At 43.9% G+C, this 20,538-nt stretch overlaps 1 protein-coding gene across 1 annotated transcript in view; it reads right to left on the bottom strand.

Annotated features, from left to right (window-relative positions):
• The window catches only part of LOC124613770 (hemicentin-2-like), a 653,652-nt gene that overhangs the window by 397,882 nt on the left and 235,232 nt on the right, over positions 1-20,538 (bottom strand). Inside the window, exon 2 of the mRNA XM_047142487.1 lies at positions 8,257-8,389. Coding sequence (XP_046998443.1) covers positions 8,257-8,389 — 133 coding nt within the window. The remainder of the gene's footprint in view (positions 1-8,256; positions 8,390-20,538) is intronic.

Here is a 20,538-nt window from a genome sequence, read left to right as displayed (position 1 = left end):
GAGTATTCTGCTAGTTTAATGTTCTCGTTAACATTAGTGTAACTGAAGACTTATTTCCGAATAGTTTCGCTTTCTTGCAACGCCTCATTACTGAAAATGTAATTTCAATATATTGTGTCCCATAATCAAGACTGATTTATTGTAGGTTGTCAATGATAATCTTATACTATAAATTTGAATGTGTGGGTCACTAGATGATAATATTTTGTCTATTTTGATACCAACAGTAGCTGTTATAAGTTAAGACATATAGATAAAACTGATCATTTTTGTTAAGCTTAACCGATACTTTAATATGTAAAGTGATATGTCAGGTTCCTGTCTACCTTACTAGTCTAGTTGTGAGGAATTCATTTCGAACATAATAAGGAATGTCTAGATAGTTAGATGACCTTTTGTGACACTTTTTCTTATTGCAGAGTTAGGCCAGTTGTTGATCGTTGGAACCTAAGACAAAGGTACAGTTTTCCTTGTTATCTTCCAAGAAGTCTTTCACACATGTACCGAACACCTGCAAACTCTACAAAAATCTCTTGTGGTACTCTTCAAAGTATCTCTACGTCTTTCGATACTTCGTTCTTTGAAAGAGTACAGTACCGCCCGACATTGAAAATAGGTACAACATACTTCATTATTCTTGTCAGAACAACACATTTTTTTGTAAAAATAACTCAATTTCAATTAATACAGCGAAGCCGGATACCAGTGCAGGAAAGAATGACAATGTATTTATTTAATTGATCACATATGCACTCCGACAAAATAAATCCCTACATCCAGTTTGGTGAGATCTGTGAAATGAATGAATGTATGGTGAATGTGAATGTATGATCACCTTTGAGACGACCCTTTGGTCACCTTTGGTGGGACCAAAGAGATGAAATTCACCTGAGCTTTGAGCGCCTGAAATGTGGCTGACCAATACGGTAGCAAGGTGCTCCCCCACTTCGGCAGAGGTGCGAGAGGACCTAAAGAATGGCCATGTTTCAGCACTCTGCCGCTGGATCTAGTGTTGGTTAGACCTGTCTTAGGCGTGCTCCGTAAGGACAAAAGAGTGGAGACATGGTATGCATGTGAGATACTTAAGAGTAGTTTAGAATAATAATTTCTATATTTCAGGAACTTTTGTGGGGAGAATTAAATGTTAGGCAGGTAATATTAAGGGGATCGTAGTAATCTTCGGAAGTGACCAACGGTCACAATGAAACCACGTGTAGCTATAAGTTGAAATACTTCCGAGTGCTTAAGTTAAGCTGAATTACTAGCGTGTGTACTATAAGTTGAAATATTTAAGAAATGGCTTGTGCAGGACTTGAAATTAGAGTCGAGTACTTCCACGTGGTGAGTACTGTGTGAGTTTAAATCTGTGTATGAGACAAAGGATAAAGAGAAGTACTCGTCCATGGTATCAGTTGAGGACTCACGTGTGCGATTAATATGTTCTTAATATTACTTTGCGTGTTATGTTTCCGTGTGACGCTTGATTCAAACTATAATACTCTGAGAGAGAAGCAAGGTGAGTCTTCTGTCTATCCAGCAACGCCACTTGGCTTGCATTGCACAGGAAGAAGTACATATATCGTCCAGAGTTCGTAGTAGGAAAGAAAAGTTACGAAGTGGGGCAGTGTCGTGTGAGACTGGGATGAATACTAATTGAAGTGGGAAAGCTGAAAGTGATGTGATTATAATGTTGTGACTATTCCTTATGTCGTATTCCATGTTGCAGTGTGGTGTATGTCATGTAATTTAAGTATGTGTGGTTTGCATGGGAGATTAGCAAGGTAGTTTCAGATGTAGTGGGTTATGCATGTTCCTTTTGTACCACTCGGTCTGGAGGAAAGTTTCGTGATGATGGTTGTGAGAGTCGAAGTGTGAGATATAAAAAAAAGGATCCACCATCCTATCCAGAAAGTGCACTGTAGCGTTAAATAATTATGAGACCATAAGATAGAGAATCACCAATGTAAAGCCATGCCAACTGGGCGGAATTTCTCATGTGTTATTGTTGTCGGTTATAGAATTTTTGTGTTTAGGTTATAGAATTTATCGGAATAAACAAGATAGTGAAAAGAAAAAAATTGGTGGCCTTTTCCTTCGAATTGTATGTTGTCATGATATCCATAATTTATAATGTGTGCGCCATTCATATTCAGTGCGATGGCCACGTGTTGATAAAAGCCGTTAAATAAAAAAAAGAAAATGTGGTATTGCCAGTGCGTAGTGAACAGTCAGAGTAGTGTAAATTACTAATAGTCAGATGTGCGTTTCCGTTGAGTAATATTCATACAGGAGAATAATTTGTAACTTAATTGTGAGTACTAGAGTTCATGTTACTCGATAAATAAGAATGAATCCACTCGCTTGGCAGACCACTCATCTTGCAGGCCTGACTGCTTGATGCCACAGTATGAGCAAGGCATGTGGGTGCCTCTCACCTTTAAGAATGAAAAACTGTGTTCTGTCTGAAAGGAAATGTGGATTACAGTCACTAACAGTATCGGCTACTGGAAACGTGATCAATAAGTAGTCCATGACACACAGAGTTTCCGATGCTTCCCACAATGGAATATGTAGCTTATAAAGTATCGTACCAGGTCTGTGGTTGAATTCCAAATTTCCTGTCAAACAGAAGAAAGAGTTTCAATCTTAACGGAACAAAATACAAAGAGATGAAGAGGTAATTTCAAGAATAACTCAACAGAATGTTACAGGGTTTACAAGTGTTTGTTACAGGGCCGTGACTGTTTACATATTGCATTGTGGAACGCATTGGAAGACCTTTGAGGCTGTTCGCAGATTGTGAGATTAGTCCAGAAGCAGATTGTAGCGAACGAAGACTGTAGCAAAATAGTACAAGAAGACCAACTGAACTTCGACGATTGGCTCAAGGCCTGGCAGTTCGAACGGAGATATACGTAACGTACTGCGCATAAATAAACGAAGAAGCCGGTGCTATTGCAGTACACAGTTCACAGGAAACATTCGGACTACCGAAGGTAGAATGACCACATAAACCAAAGTGTAGGGAAAGCAGATGCTAGACTGAGATTCAGGCGTTGTGCAACAGGGGCAGGTGCAGTGTGTACACTTAGGGAGCGTTCGTTGAAGGGAGAGCCGGCAATATATCACTGCCTCCCATGTACACGGATCAGCCAAAACATTATGATCACCTGCTTAAGAGCGTGTTTGTCCGCCTTCGGGACGAAATACATTACCGATTCTGCGTATAAGGTACGCGATAGTTTGTTGTCAGGTTTGTGGAGGTAACTGGCATTAGATGCCTATGCACTGGTTACGTAATTAGGGCAAATAACGGGCCGACAGCGACCCGAATGGGCTTCGTTGGAATCACATCAGGCGAAATTCGTTGGCGAGATATCAGCGTGAGTTCAGTATAATGCTCCTCAAACCACTGTAGTACGATTCTGGCTGCTAGACACGGCGATTATACTACTAAAAGATGACATCGCTGTCGGAGGAGATATCTGGCATGAACGAATGCAGGTTGTACGCAGGTGTCAATGTGTCTTGATTGCTACCACTGGTCACATACAAGTGCAGGAGAATGTATGCCGTAGTACAATACTGCTCCGACCAACCTGCGTCCATGGCGCGCTGCACGTTTCGAGCTGCCGTTCACTTCGACGACGGCGTTTATGGAGACAACCGTCGTTGTGTAGCAAGAATGTGATTCAGCCGAAGAACCGACACTTTTCCGCTGACCGATGGACGAATCTCGATGGTTCCGTGCCCACTGCAGTCGTAATTCACGATGTCGTTAGATCAACATGTGAACATTTACAGGTGGTCTACTGCGACTTTTGTTCAACAATGTACGATGAACGGTGTGCTCCGAAACTCTTTCGCGTGGTCCAGCTTTCTGATCTTTTGGCAAAGATACCACAGATCACCATTTTTGTATTTTCAAGATTACAGCCGAGTCACCAATCGTGATAATCTAATATATATGAAACTATCAGCCTCGATTGCGGTAATGAAACCAACCTTTACCTAGGTTTCAGCGCAAATAATTGAGCCTTCTTCAGAAGATATACAGGAATCTATAATTTGTCTAAGGGGGCTTGGTCTAGAAATAAAACTAGAACAGCCTGAATAGGCGTAGTCACATTTTAAAAAAGCAGTAAGTAAGTACTAAGACAACACCAAGACTTAACGAAAGTTCTGGCGTGCGTCTCGTCTCCATGGACGACGTGCGATGGGCCTCGGGAGCTCACGTGAAACTAAGTAGGACTAGATAATGCGCTGAAAAAAAAAACATTGTGGGGAACATTGCGCATCTCTGAGACCATGAATGTCAAAGATAAATGACCAAGGCAGTTATATCTTAAAACAAATTACTTATAGAAAGGTTGAATCTCTTAAACATAAAGCACCAGGTTATGACTAAAATGTAACAAACCATCCATGGATTTATGCAAGTTCGAACACACTACCCCGACTTACACTGTTAGAATATATCGGCCCTTTCACAACGAATGTTGCATAACGCACCCATCGTTATTAATGAAAGATGACATAGGACATAAAACAGCGAAACTGTAGTATGTAAACGCCATAATGCAATAATCTCGGTTAACCTGTACACAGATGGTCGAGTAGGTGTTTTTATCAGTTGATGTAGATATATGTCTTATTGATGACACGCACTAAATGAAGAATATTATCAAGATTAATTTTTTTTTCTTATTACTAAAAGTAACTCGTGAGTGAACGAACAACGCCACTCCATCGCCATGTAATGGCAAATGACCAGCATAGGTCAAATTACGTTTTACGTGTAAAAAATATGGTAATTGCGTGAACGGACGTGCAATACCCTTTCATCGCCCTTATACTTTATCGACCGACAGAGATCAATTTCACTACGCGCTACACAGGTATATCTTCTAAAGAAGGCTCAATTATTTGGGCTGACACCTAGGTAAAGGTTGATTTCATTGCCGCAATCGAGGCTGATAGTTTCTTATATACCATTGAACCTACTTTGCAGAGCAGGCAAGCCTCGGGACCCCACTTTCTGTGAAGAGTCGTGGACGTCCAACCATTTAGCGCCTAGTGTTAGTTTCACTGTCCTATCTCTATCCGTTTTGGAGATACTCGTTCAAAAATGTTAAAATGTGTGTGAAATCTAATGGGACTTAACTGCTAAGGTCATCAGTCCCTAAGCTTATACGCTACTTAACCTAAATTATCCTAAGGACAAACACACACACACCCATGCCCGAGGGAGGACTCGAACCTACGCAGGGATATACTCGCTCAGCGCCCCTGCATAATAATAATCTGCCTTTTGTCAAAGTCGCTTATCTCAATGTTTTTCTCCATTTGCCGTCCATCTTTTCGACATGGTAACCACTCCGCTTACATGATTCTTTTACTGTGACGCGTGCCGCCACGCCACTAGCGGCATCATATTTCACGGTGGGCAGTGGTCCAAAAATGGTTCAAATAGCTCTGAGCACTATGGGAGTTAACTTCTGAGGTCATCAGTCCCCTTGAACTTAGAACTACTGAAACCAAACTAACCTAAGGACATTACACATATCCATGCCCGAGGCAGGATTCGAACCTAATACCGTAGCGGTCGCGCGGTTCCAGACTGTAGTGCCTAGAACCACTCGGCCACCCCGGCCGGCGGGCAGTGGTCATAATGCTTTGGATTATCAGTGTGTCTCGCGAAATGACCACGTCTAAAAGCGTCACATAAACAAGAGCCCATACTGACCTTTCACGGCAGTCACTTTTCACACACAATCAGTGAATGGGCAGTGAAGGAGGGAAAAGTTGGTAAGTTACTGGTATAGTCTGTCTGTAAACTCAACAGCGAGCAACGCTTTTGCTGGGGGAAGTGGCCTTTCTCGGAAGAACCCCGCCACTAGTTCGGCGTGCAGTGTTATACGTCGTTTCTGTTCGTGGGATCTTACAAGGGAACCTCCCCATCGCACCCCCCTCAGATTTACACAGATCAATCGAGAAAACAGGAAGAAGTTGTGCAGAACTATGAAAAAAATTAACAAAATATACAAGCTGAGTAGTCTATGTGCAACATATGCAACATCAAGGACAGTGTGAGATCAGGAGCGCCGTGGTCCCATGGTTAACGTGAGCAGCAGTGGAACGAGAGATCCTCGGTTCAAGTTCTCGCTCGAGTGAAAAATTTAATTTCTTTATTTTCGCAGTTATGATCTGTCCGTTCGTTCATTGACGTCTTTGTTCACTGTAATAAGTTTAGTGTCTGTGTTTTGCGACCGCACCGCAAAACCGTGCGATTAGTAGACGAAAGGATGTGCCTCTCCAATGGGAACCGAAAACATTTGATCGCAACGTCATAAGTCAACCGATTCCTCCACAGGAAAACACGTCTGTTATATTCTATTCTACACTGGTGACGGCATGTGCGTCACATGACAGGAATATGTTGTCGACCCACCTAACTTGTACCCTTGGCGAATAGGTAAAAAGATTCTTCTACCTTGCCCGATTTAGGTTTTCTTGTGGATGTGATAATCACTCCCAAAAAAGTGATGAGAACATAAGAGTTTGTCACATAAACTGCAACAAATGACTGCAACAGTCACACAGTTTTCCCTGTGCTCTGTCAAAACATATCTTTTTAACGTTTTCAAATTTTTCCGTATGTAGACCATCAAATCCTGCATATGTCCATGCAAATCTGAACATGTTCTCGAATTTTGGAGAACGAAGTTGATTGTGTGTGTGTGTGCCTGAACTTTGATAATTGTCTGAAAATAAAAAATTAAAATTTTCACTCTGGGGAAAATTCGAACCAAGGACCTCTGGTTCCACAGCTGCTCACGCTAATCACAGGACCACGGCGCTACTGAGGTAGTACTATCCTTAATGTTACATATCGTGAGCATGGACTACTCAGTTTGTATATTTTGCTTATTTTTTTCATAGTTCCACACAACTTCTTCCTGTTTTCTCGATTGATCTGTGTTCAGTTTTTCAAGGCCTATCCACTGTGCCAACTTATAACTAAATCTGAGGGGGGTGCGATGGGGAGGTTCCCTTGTTAGTTGCCAATCTCAGTCACTTGACTTCGTGTACTCACTGATATACTTCAGTATCCGGAAGTGATGGATAATCGCCCTGCATTGCAAGAAAATGCGCAGAATACGAAGAAGAGGAGATATTTGCGCAGAACGAGCGTTCGATCGTCTCTAACGTTATTACAGCTTCTGTTAAGGAGGCTACACAAAAAGAACTGTAGGCTAATATTACCAGTCCCAATCAATGGGCTGCAGTTTATGCAAACGTCAGCCTCGCCACAATAGGACGCATAAGAAAGGAGCGCGAAAACAAGGTGCATGGTTTACTGGAATCGCCGCGAAGGATTACTAATAATTTAGGGAGGAAACCCATCGTTATAGACAGTTTCTAAAATCGGTCATTCGAGAAACGATGGAGGACTTTTACATAAACCACATGACGGAAGTTACTCACTGGCGTGAAACAAAAAGTACATTTTCCTTGCAGAAAGATGTTTTACACAAGACATTGCGTGAAATGGGATTTACCTGGAAATACTTTTCAGACATGTTTACGACGACAGTGACAAAAAGGCAGTGCGAATCGAACTAATAAAACACACGTAATTGTATATTTCTGGTTACTTTTTAAACACTCGTCGTGTTGCTAGAAGTGTTAAGTTTTAATGCAGCCCTTCAAAGAAAACTTCTACCTTGTAGTAGAAACACAAAGTAAGAACAAGCCTTAAATTCTACAGAGTGATTGCACTATATCTGGTTCGTCTTACGAATAGGGGAACATACATTCATATGAATAGGTATTCGGTTCTATGTTTGTAGTAGAATCCTGACTTCCGTTCTTATGTTAATGTTATTCACTCTATAATGTTTTTCTTCGAAGAAGCTATCGTCTTTTGTTTTCCTTATACTCTTAACACATTTGTCTAAAAATAAACGCAGCCTGGGCGTATCTGTACATGGCGTCGTCACAGATTTAAAGCGCGCGCCGTGTCAGGGACTGTACTACGTTGTGAAACAGCCTGTATAAGCGCTCTGTGACCTAGCAGGGTAGGCAGAGTGGGGACTCGCGCGCTCGCTCTTCACTTTACCGACAGACTATATCCGATGTCGGATGAAGGTAAGTGGGCGAGTGTAGATGTAACTGTAGACGCTCGTAACTTCTGCAAATGTTCTGTGAGCGTGGTAACGTGTTGTTGTACTGAGGTGAGCCGCGGCCGCCTACCTGTAGACGGGCGTGCCCAGGTCCTCGCGGTACCAGAGCACCAGCAGCACGGCGTCGCCCAGCTCCGGCGTCGAGATGTCGCAGGGCAGCCGCGCAGACTCGCCCGCCACCGCCGTCACGTTGAACAGCGGCACTGCGTCCCGGGAACAGCAACAGAGGCGCCTTGCGTTACGGTCGGCTCGATGCGGGTACAGGTAGTTACAGCTTAGAAACACTGTCACGTACAACTCACAATCGAATTGCGATTACCACAGCAGCATCACCAACAGAAGCTAGTACTTCCCATAGAAGTCCAAACTGAGATGAACTCCAGAATGAGATTTTCGCTCTGTAGAGGAGTGTGCGCTGATATGAAACTTCCTGGCGGAACAAAACTACGAGGGCAGTTCAATAAGTAATGCAACACATTTTTTTTCTCGGCCAATTTTGGTCGAAAAAACCGAAAATTTCTTGTGGAATATTTTCAAACATTCCCGCTTCGTCTCGTATAGTTTCATTGACTTCCGACAGGTGGCAGCGCTGTACGGAGCTGTTAAAATGGGGTCTGTAACGGATGTGCGTTGCAATCAACGGGCAGTGATCGAGTTTCTTTTGGCGGGAAACCAGGGCATCTCAGATATTCATAGGCGCTTGCAGAATCTCTACGGTGATCTGGCAGTGGACAAAAGCACGGTGAGTCGTTGGGAAAAGCGTGTGTCATCATCGCCGCAAGGTCAAGCAAGACTGTCTGATCTCCCGCGTGCGGGCCGGCCCTGCACAACTGTGACTCCTGCAATGGCGGAGCGTGCGAACACACTCGTTCGAGATGATCGACGGATCACCATCAAACAACTCAGTGCTCAACTTGACATCTCTGTTGGTAGTGCTGTCACAATTGTTCACCAGTTGGGATGTTCAAAGGTTTGTTCCCACTGGGTCCCTCGTTGTCTAACCGAACACCATAAATAACAAAGGAGAACCATCTGTGCGGAATTGCTTGCTCGTCATGTGGCTGAGGGTGACAATTTCTTGTCAAAGATTGTTACAGGCGATGAAACATGGGTTCATAACTTCGAACCTGAAACAAAACGGCAATCAATGGAGTGGCGCCACACCCACTCCCCTACCAAGGAAAAGTTTAAAGCCATACCCTCAGCCGGTAAAGTCATGGTTACAGTCTTCTGGGACGCTGAAGGGGTTATTCTGTTCGATGTCCTTCCCCATGGTCAAACGATCAACTCTGAAGTGTATTGTGCTACTCTTCAGAAATTGAACAAACGACTTCAGCGTGTTCGTAGGCGCAAAAATCTGAACGAACTTCTCCTTCTTCATGACAACGCAAGACCTCACACAAGTCTTCGCACCCGAGAGGAGCTCACAAAACTTCAGTGGACTGTTCTTCCTCATGCACCCTACAGCCCCGATCTCGCACCGTCGGATTTCCATATGTTTGGCCCAATGAAGGACGCAATCCGTGGGAGGCACTACGCGGATGATGAAGAAGTTATTGATGCAGTATGACGTTGGCTCCGACATCGACCAGTGGAATGGTACCGTGCAGGCATACAGGCCCTCATTTCAAGGTGGCGTAAGGCCGTAGCATTGAATGGAGATTACGTAGAAAAATATTGTTGTGTAGCTAAAAGATTGGGGAATAACCTGGTGTCTTTCAATGCTGAATAAAACAACCCCTGTTTCAGAAAAAAATGTGTTGCATTACTTATTGAACTGCCCTCGTATGTGCCAGACCGAGACTCGAACTCGGGACCTTTGCCTTTCGCGGGCAAGCGCCTAACTCATGTCTCTGCAATATACTTTATTTCAGGAGTGCTACTCCTGCGAGGTTCGCAGGAGAGCTTCTGGAACGTTTGGAAGGTAGGAGACGAGGTACTGGCGGAATTAAAGCTGTGAGGACGGGGTGTGAGTCGTGCTTGGGTAGCTCAGATGATAGAGCACATGCCCGCGAAAGGCAAAGGGCCGGAGTTCGACTGTCGGTCCGGCACATAGTTTTAATCTGGCAGGAAGTTTCATATCAGTGCAAAATGGTTCAAATGGCTCTGAGCACTATGCTACGTAACTGCTGAGGTCGTCAGTCCCCTAGAACTTAGAACTACTTAAACCTAAATAACCTAATCACATCACACATCCAAGCCCGAGGGAGGATTCGAACCTGCGACCGTAGCGGTCGCGCGGTTCCTGGCTGTAGCGCCTAGAACCGCTTTGCCACCCCGGCCGGCCATATCAGTGCACACTCCGCTGCAGACTGTGGCTTTTCGCGGTGATTCTGTAGTATACAGAGAAGTTGCAGCAATAGAAAATTGCAGCGAAATGCAGGAAGACCTGGAGCGGATAGGCATTTGGTGCAGCGAGTGGCAACTGACCCTTAACATAGACAAATGTAATGTATTGCGAATACATGGAAAGAAGGATCCTTTATTGTATGATTATATGACAGCGGAAGAAATACTGGTAGCAGTTACTTCTGTAAAATATCTGGGAGTCTGCGTACGGAACGATTTGAAGTGGAATGATCATATAAAATTAATTGTTGGTAAGGCGGGTGCCAGGTTGAGATTCATTGGGAGAGTCCTTAGAAAATGTAGTCCATCAACAAAGGAGGTAGCTTACAAAACACTCGTTAGATCTTTACTTGAGTATTGCTCATCAGTGTGGGATCCGTACCAGGTTGGGTTGACAGAGGAGGTAGAGAAGATCCAAAGAAGAGCGGCGCGTTTCGTCACAGGGTTATTTGGTAAGCGTTACGGAGCTGTTTAGCAAACTCAAGTGGCAGATTCTGCAAGAGAGGCGCTCTGCATCGCGGTGTAGCTTGCTCGCCAGGTTTCGAGAGGGTGCGTTTCTGGATGAGGTATCGAATATATTGCTTCCCCCTACTTATACCTCCCGAGGAGTTCACGAATGTAAAATTAGAGAGATTCGAGCGCGCACGGAGGCTTTCCGGCAGTCGTTCTTCCCGCGAACCATACGCGACTGGAACAGGAAAGGGAGGTAATGACAGTGGCACGTAAAGTGACCTCCGCCACACATCTGTGGGTGGCTTGCGGAGTAAAAATGTAGATGCAGATGTAGATATAAAATCTCATTCTGGAAACATCCCCCAGGCTGTGGCTAAGCCATATCTCCGCAATATCCTTTCTCTCAGGTGTACTAATTCTGCAAGTTTCGCATGAGAGCGTCTGTAAAGTTTGGAGGGTAGGAGACGAGGTACTGAGATGAACTGTTAGTTTCTGCAGAAATGCTTCTTTTTATACATAGGGTTAGGTGGTGCAATTTCGATCATTTCCGACAAATGTTATTGTAACTGGAAATATATTGTGAAAAGAAATTTTTTTAAGTATGGCATTTGTTCTTGGATGTTTAATGAATATCTAACACAAATATCACGCAATTACAAATGTTAGTATAGACACAAAAAAAGATTACAGAATTGAGAGAAATCGATCAAAAATATACCACACTAGCTACAATTGTGATCACTTCCTGGTACAATTTTGATCACTGGCATCTTCCACGTAAAAAGTACTGTTTCCCTCGGACACCAACGCATACTTCGTGGTACCAAACACTGCATTTCTGGCTGCGAATCCAGTCACCCTTGGCTACTGATTCTGCACTATAATAATTCAATAAACAAAATCCACAATTATTATCGTTGTCTGCTAGCGAATTGAAGTTTGGTACACTTCTTTCATCATTACTAACAGACGCACATTTCTGTTTATTTTTCGTGCTGGATTTGATCATTGCTTTCCTTGTGCCTTGTTGACAAAACTTTCTCTTGCTGCGGAGGTTTTCCAGGTTTTCATCTGAAGTGAGTCTAGCTGATGTCTCTGTTTTCCTCTTCCGAGACGATAATTTTTTTCTCTGGACTTGGCAAAATGTCCTTGAGAGCGTCATGCTGAGAAATGGAACTGGGCCCTGGCGTTACTGATTTGCCGTGTTCTTCAGCTACATCTTTTGAAGATAAGGGTTCTTCTCCCACAATGCTGTTAATAGTTTGACTAGTGGAGATGAAGGAGCAGGAGCCTCGATTAACTATGAAGGTGCAAATTTCTCCTATGTGTTAGAGGCCCTGCTGTTGTAATTATGACGACATTATGTCAACTTTGGGATATGTGGATGCAGGCTGCACAGGGAAGCTGATGGCTGGTTGATTTGGGGGAGGGGGCCAAACATCGAGGTCATCAGTTCCATCGGATGAGGGAAGGATGGGGAAGGAAATCGGCTGTGCCCTTTCAAAGGGACCATCCCGGCATTTTCCTCAAGCAAACTTAGGGAAATCACGGCAAACCTAAATCAGAATGCCCGGACGCGGGTTTGAACCGCCATCCTCCCGAATGCGAGTCCACCCAGGGAAGCGTATGTTGCCACAAGACAATATGTGAAGTACCATGCACCCAGAACAACGCCCTTGCCATCGTCTTCAGTCTTTTGCGCTATATGCTGCCACTTCTTTTAAATACCAGCAGAGTTATCAACTGACATAACATTTCGTGAATGACTGCTAATTCCATAATCATTCCCACCTCTTTCTATGGGTACTGACGCCGGTAATTCTGCAAAAAGAGAAGAATCACACTACATCCTCATAGCTGCCATTTTCTTACCTGCTTCGTCATCATAGCCCAGCTTTTATCCAAGTCAATTATATCTCCAATTTCTATTCACGGAACTGAATGTGTACTCTGTGTCGCTGGAATCTTCCACGTACGTACTGATGTTACACTGTCACATGCCATTCTCATCATCTAGCTGTGACTATTCTCAAAGAAAATGTGTGCTCATAATCTGTTTATGGAGCATCACCCAAATTAGATAAGCCAAAGATAGAAAAAACGGCATACATACAAAGTGGAATGTGACTGATACAATGCCTCAACGAACTGTACTGCTAGACTCCATCACTTCTATCTGTTCATCACTTCTTATTTCTAGTTTATGGCCATTAGGCCTGAAGATGGTATGAGAGGTTGTTGTTTTTGAGTACATTGATTTTCTAGCCAGGTACGCGATTTCTCATACATCCTACACTTTCCCCTCGAGTATACGTCACGAGAAGGCATGCAACACTAGTAGTGATCCAAAAACGAGGACAAAAGTAAAGGATCTACAAAAGCTTGCACAACAAATTTCTGCACGATGCAGTGACCTTTATGAAACACTTTTCAAATGTCCCGTAACACTCACAGAGGAACACAATTAATTAGAAGAAAACTGCCCAGTTCCCGCATTTGTGTGTTTCTTTGAAGATACTTCTTATTTTTGCTCACTCTCTAATTCCATCATATGAAGCAATATTGTACAATATCTTTTTGACAGTTTATAGGCAATTTAATTAACATTTTAAAAATTCATACTATTACAAATTCGTACTTTCCAAGTAGGGCATTTCTACGATATACATGGTGGTCACAAACAGTCTAGAAATTTGTAAGGTTGCTACAGGGGAGATTGTGCAAAGAAATAACACTTCAAGAAAAAAAATTCGATACGTTGGACCGTTTCCGTATCAATTAACATCCAAATTAGCCAGTCAGGCAGTCGCTCGCATATTGAAGCGGCCCGCCAGAAATGGTGTCGCCAACACATTCTTCGTTTGGTTTCATAAAACCAAAAAAGACAACGAAACAAAATTGGATAAGTGAGGGTAATTTATCATCTTACTATGGGAATAACTAACACTATTTGTATGTGCGGCCGCTTGAATTTGCACGCGTCCAATGCTAATTAACTCGGAAACGACGCAATTATTCCAGCCTTTTTCTTCACAAGTATTTCTAGCACAACCTACCTTGCAACCTTCTTAAAAGTTATTCAGAATATGTCAGACAACCCTATATGTACGGGGTGGAATCCAAAATTTTCGTGACTGGTGCTGCCATCTGGAAAGTAGGATTAGTAGATCTTTGCACTGCTAGGTGGCGAGAGCTTCGTATCTGATGAGTCAGTGTGCGGAGTGGCACTCAGCTGGGAGGACGTGTTGCGTGTCCACAGTGATTTCTGTAATACTCTTTGTTTGGTGCGTGGCGATTTTACAATGGATCCATGAACAGAACAGCGCGTGTGTATCAAATTCTGTTTGGATCTCGATAAAAGTGCTATGGAGACCCTTGTAATGATTCAACAAGTGTTTGGGGGACAGAGAATGAGCCATACACGTGTGTTTGACTGGCATGCTCGATTCAGGTCCGGCCTTACAGACGTCGAAGATGATGCTCACACTTGAAGGCCTGGTAGTTGCACAACGCCAGACATTGTAGCCGAACTTCAACAACTGGTTTGTGCGGATCGACGTCGAACTATTCAAGACCATGCCGATGAAGTGGGTGTAGATTATGGGACATGTCAATGAATGTTGACTGATGAATTTGGCATGCATCGTGTCACCGCAAAATTTGTGCCAAGGATCTTAACTGCTGATCAGTAGGCGCAGCATGATGAATTGTACACAGACCTTCGTCAGAACGCATCAGATGATCCAACCTTCTTGTCACAGTTAAGCACTGGCGACTAGAGCTTATGGTTATGACTAAGAGACAAAGCAACAATCATCACAGAGGACGAGCCTGGGTTCTCCAAGACCCAAAAAAGAGGAACAGGTGGAGAGTAAAGTGAAGAGCATGACCCTTGTTTTCTTTGATACGAAGGGAATTGTGCACGAAGAATTCGTCCCACCCAATCAAACAGGGAATTCTACATACTACTGTGACGTTTTGCGACAGCTCCGTGAATAGTTGCGGCGACGATGGCCCGAACTTTGGCATCAAGGGAACTGGCTGCTGCATTACAACGATGCGCCCTGTCACACGTCCTTGCTCACCAGGACCTTTTTGGCCAAAAACAACATGGCGGTTATATCCCACCCACCGTACTCGCCAGATTTGGCACCTTGCGACTTCGCGCTGTTCCCAAAACTGAAACTCAATTTGAAAGGCTGTCGGTTCGACACTCTAGAGAGGATTCAAGAAGCATCGCTGGCAGTGATAAACACCCTCAAAGAACAGGACTTCCCGAAAACGTTTCACCAGTGGCAGAAGCGCTGGGACCGGTGTGTACATGCAGATGGGAACTGATGGTGACCGTAAGTCCAAAGATAAGGTTTTCAACAGATGGCAGCACCAGTCCGAAAATTTTGGATAGCACCTCATAGAGCATAATAATTGGCTGACTTGCCAGACAGCCTCAGGCATGGGTGTGTATGTTGTCCTCGGCATAAGTTAGTTTAAGTTAGATTAAGTAGTGCATAAGCCTCGAGACCGATGACCTCAGCAGGTTCGTCCCATACAAACTTATCACAAATAAATTAAATAAAATGAATCTTGTCAGATGTAGTAGTACTCTTCCTTTTAGAACTGTGAGAAATGACTGCAAAGCTGCTGAAAATACTGTGTTTGAAACGATCTATGACGTCTTTTGTGTCCATTGATCAATTTCACTTTTGTTATAAAGGTTCTTCCTGGATGTAGTAGTTCAGGCAATGGTGTGGTTCAGCACCCTAGTAGTCGCCTGCTTCCCTGGTGGTGGCTAGAGATAAAGTGAGTGGCCAGAAGTCACAGGCAGGATTGACTCTGTTGAAAATGTGCACTACTTGTTACATGTACAGTTGATGATCATTTGGTACTAGGAAAATCATTCGTAAGATAATGAGCCGTGCGGCCTCAGCGAGGGCGCCCCCGCAATCCTACAAGGTGCATTCTTGTTCTAAGGCCTCCGATTTTTTTTCTCCGGACTGGAAAGAGATAGAAACATCCGCATTGTTTTAAAATGAGGCCGCGTTCATTGTCAATACGTCCGAGAGATGGCAGCACCGTTCGGCAGATGGAATTTTACCGCCAGCGGCGAGAATCAGATCTGTTTTAAATACTTAAAATGGCGACGTTTTCCTTACTTGAACAGCGTGCAATCATTCGTTTTCTGAATTTGCGTGGTGTGAAACCAATTGAAATTCATCGACAGTTGGAGACATGTGATGATGGAGTTGTGGATGTGTCGAAAGTGCGTTCGTTGGTGCGACAGTTTAATGAGGGCAGAACATCATGTGACAACAAACCGAAACAACCTCGGGCTCGCACAAGCCGGTCTGACGATATGATCGAGAAAGTGGAGAGAATTGTTTTGGAGGATCGCCGAATGACTGTTGAACAGATCACCTCCAGAGTTGGCATTTCTGTGGGTTCTGTGCACACAATCCTGCATGACGACCTGAAAATGCGAAAAGTGTCATCCAGGTGGGTGCCACGAATGCTGACGGACGACCACGTGGCTCCCTGTGTGGCATGTTGCCAAGCAATGTTGACGCGCAACGACAGCATGAATGGGACTTTCTTTTTGTCGATTGTGACAATGGATGAGATGTGGGTGCCATTTTTCAATCCAGAAACAAAGCGCCAGTCAGCTCAACGGAAGCACACAGATTCACCGCCACCAAAAAAATCTCGGGTAACCACCAGTGCTGAAAAAATGATGGTGTCCATGTTCTGGGACAGCGAGGGCGTAATCCTTACCCATTGCGTTCCAAAGGGCACTACAGTAACAGGTGCATCCTATGAAAATGTTTTGAAGAACAAATTCCTTCCTGCACTGCAACAAAAACGTCCGGGAAGGGCTGTGCGTGTGCTGTTTCACCAAGACAACGCACCTGCACATCGAGCTAACGTTACGCAACAGTTTGTTCGTGATAAGAGGTTTGAAGTGATTCCTCATGCTCTCTACTCACCTGACCTGGCTCCTAGTGACTTTCGGCTTTTTCCAACAATGAAAGACACTCTCGGTGGCCGCACATTCACCAGCCGTGCTGCTATTGCCTCAGCGATTTTCCAGTGCTCAAAACACACTCCTAAAGAAGCCTTCGCCACTGCCATGGAATCATGGCGTCAGCGTTGTGAAAAATGTGTACGTCTGCAGAGCGATTACGTCGAGAAGTAACGCCAGTTTCATCGATTTCGGGTGAGTAGTTAATTAGAAAAAAAAATCGGAGGCCTTAGAACTTGAATGCACCTCTTACTAGCGCCACTTTTGCGCGTGTCCCATCGACAATGGCCCTCGCCGTATCATCGGTAATGTGTTCCCTCTGGGGCTGTGTTGTGAGTGGTGTGTTGGACGCTGAGCTGGACGGGTGTGCCTGAGTACTAGGTGTCCTGGCGATTGCAGCGAGTTGTAATCGTTGATCGTTGGGCAACTGGGCCTGCGTTTTCCAGGGTCGTTGACCGTTGCTACCGGTGAGTTTAACGGGTAAGCAGCGGCTCTCGTCGCGTGCAACGTGGTTAGCAAGTGCATCAGTCAGTTATGATGTGCTAAATACGCCGAGATGTATTGGAAAAATTGTTAGCAGCTATGAGGAGGTGGGCAGTATTATCCGGTGCCTACCTGGTGTCCTGAAGCTATTGGCCTCCTTGTAATTTATTAGAAATTGTGTATGAAGTCCGTTCAGTAAGTACTGTACTTAAGGATTCTGACCCAGTGTGAGCTTGCCAGGAATCTGGATCTTTTATGCCTTCCAGTGACCACTTTTAGGCCAATTTGCGTCAATCTGAGCGTTTCTGCAACCGACATGGTATTACGTTTTAATATCATTCTCGTACTTGAAATCTTTGTTTGTTGTCTTTGAGTACTTGATACTACTGATTGTAATTTCTGTTTGTTGTAGAACTTAAGGCCCTTCGTGGGACGACTAATTGAATTAGGCCCCAAGTTCTGTGTGCTCAGCCAGAAGGTAAGTATGTTTGGGTCATGTGTGTGTGTGTGTGTGTGTGTGTGTGTGTGTTTGTGTGTGTTTGTATTTGCACACTCTCTTTCTCACTGTTGATGAGCCCTTCAGGTTATAGGTGTATATTTTAACCAGCCATCTGCCATTTGGTGCTCATCCAAATCACAGTGTCCATTAGTCGATAGGAGGAGTCAGTAGAGGTATACCTTGATTTACTTAATCTTGTTTGAATTGTTATGTAATTATTCTTTCATATGACTTTGTTCATTGTTTCTTGTTATTGCTAGGAAGGTTGACTTGCTGTGTGTATGGGCGGGGCGCTCCTATACTGAAGCATTAATAGTTGGTTTCCTTAAAAATAATCTTTAATTGGCCATGTAAGTACTTCTGTGATTCTATGTTTCTGTCAAACTTGTTTGGTGTTGGTTGTTAGGTATATAGCATCTTTTTATCGGCAGCGGTTGACGCATTCTGTTCTGCTGGTCCGGGGCAGCTAGTGGGTCACACACGCTTTTGCAGATCTCCGTTCCAGCCTCAAGTTGAGTAGTTCATTGTCATTCAGTTTGGTATCGTGTGTGTGTGTGTGTGTGTTTGTGTGTGTTTGTATTTGCACACTCTCTTTCTCACTGTTGATGAGCCCTTCAGGTTATAGGTGTATATTTTAACCAGCCATCTGCCATTTGGTGCTCATCCAAATCACAGTGTCCATTAGTCGATAGGAGGAGTCAGTAGAGGTATACCTTGATTTACTTAATCTTGTTTGAATTGTTATGTAATTATTCTTTCATATGACTTTGTTCATTGTTTCTTGTTATTGCTAGGAAGGTTGACTTGCTGTGTGTATGGGCGGGGCGCTCCTATACTGAAGCATTAATAGTTGGTTTCCTTAAAAATAATCTTTAATTGGCCATGTAAGTACTTCTGTGATTCTATGTTTCTGTCAAACTTGTTTGGTGTTGGTTGTTAGGTATATAGCATCTTTTTATCGGCAGCGGTTGACGCATTCTGTTCTGCTGGTCCGGGGCAGCTAGTGGGTCACACACGCTTTTGCGGATCTCCGTTCCAGCCTCAAGTTGAGTAGTTCATTGTCATTCAGTTTGGTATCGTGCTGCTGCGAGGCTGTTGCCGGACTAGGAACTAACTTCCTCAATGTTTCTGTTATTGTAACATGCTGGTGGGCGTGCGATGAAAGCCTTTGGGCAAAATGAGCACCGAGTCTCCTGCTTTCTTAAAAAAACAAAGGCTTTACTTGTCATTATCATTTATTAGTATTTTAGGCGCCCGGTAAATTATTTCAGTACTTAGCTGGATTTATGTGTAACAGGTTTCTGGCCAATCAGTAAAGTACTACTGTTTGCTTCGGGTTTTACACGTGGGTAGCATTTGCTCTTCTTGGCCGTGTCCTCTGTTTACGAGAGCAGAATTGTTCTGGTGTAAAGTAAACCGCCGGCACGACGGTCAAGAGCGTTAGAGCATAGAAGGCGAATAGCTCGCTCACCGAACCCTCTCTAGGACAACGAGGCAGCAGCGGCGTCTACACGAAGAGGACATAAGCGCCGCGCCACCTGGCAGCAGCCCAGTTGAAGATTAGCGGTTCTACGAACGCTACAGTAGTGACTCATAAACTGTATTGTTTCACTTGTATTACGAGTTGTATACACTGAAGAGACCTCTTATTTGACTGTCGCCAATTCCTTGCTACACATCATTGTAAATTCCCGAAGTTAAATATTGCCATTTATCTTACTGCAATAAACATTCGTTAATACGATTTGCTTGAACTGATGTCTAACGATCCGAGAAAGCTGTTTTCCTAGGCATCCCGCATTCGATGAGTAGCCAGAACACAACATTGGCGACAAAAAGGTCCACAGATTCCATAGCGTGAAGCCTGTGTCTAGCTGCCAGAACTTTTCTTTTGTTTCGCTGGCGCCTTAATTCTAGATTTGCTTCTCTTGCAGGGGTATCACCTTGCTTTAACAAACTGTTATAGTGTTTCTGCTAATCAGTGTCTAGAGTTGGGCGTTGCAGAGCTTTCTTTTGCTTTTGTGCTTATTTTTCTTGCTTACCTTGTCTGCTTATTGCTTTTGCATCTTCCGATATACCAACCTTACCTATCCCAAGCCCTGCTCAGGTGTGACAGCTGCCAGCGTTAGATACGATGCAGCTAATGCAGTTGTTTCAGTTTCAGACGCAACAGATTGCATCTCTACTCAAAACGATACAACAGCTGCTGGCGAATCAAACGAATGCAGTACAGCAGGCACCTACAGCAGCTCCGAGTGCTATACCATTTTTCCGCCAGTTTAAGGAACAAGAAGAGGAATGGCTGGAGTGGTTGCAACAGTTTGAAGCCCACATAATTGACCTCAGTGAACCAGGTACTCTGAAACTTCCCTGTTTCTTGCCCAAGGTAGGAAGAGCAGTGTTCACACTCATTCATAATCTATTTCCTAACGCCACTCCTAGATAACTTTCGTATGATCGGGTTGTAGATTCGCTAACTAACCATTACGACCAATAAGTGAATATGGTAGCAGCTGGGTATCAGTTCCTTAATTGCAAGAAAAGAACAAACT

Source organism: Schistocerca americana, chromosome 4 (assembly GCF_021461395.2).
Source record: "Schistocerca americana isolate TAMUIC-IGC-003095 chromosome 4, iqSchAmer2.1, whole genome shotgun sequence".
NCBI lineage: Eukaryota > Metazoa > Arthropoda > Insecta > Orthoptera > Acrididae > Schistocerca > Schistocerca americana.
Note: the sequence above shows the minus strand (reverse complement) of the source record. Positions and strands in the feature narration are given on the sequence as shown.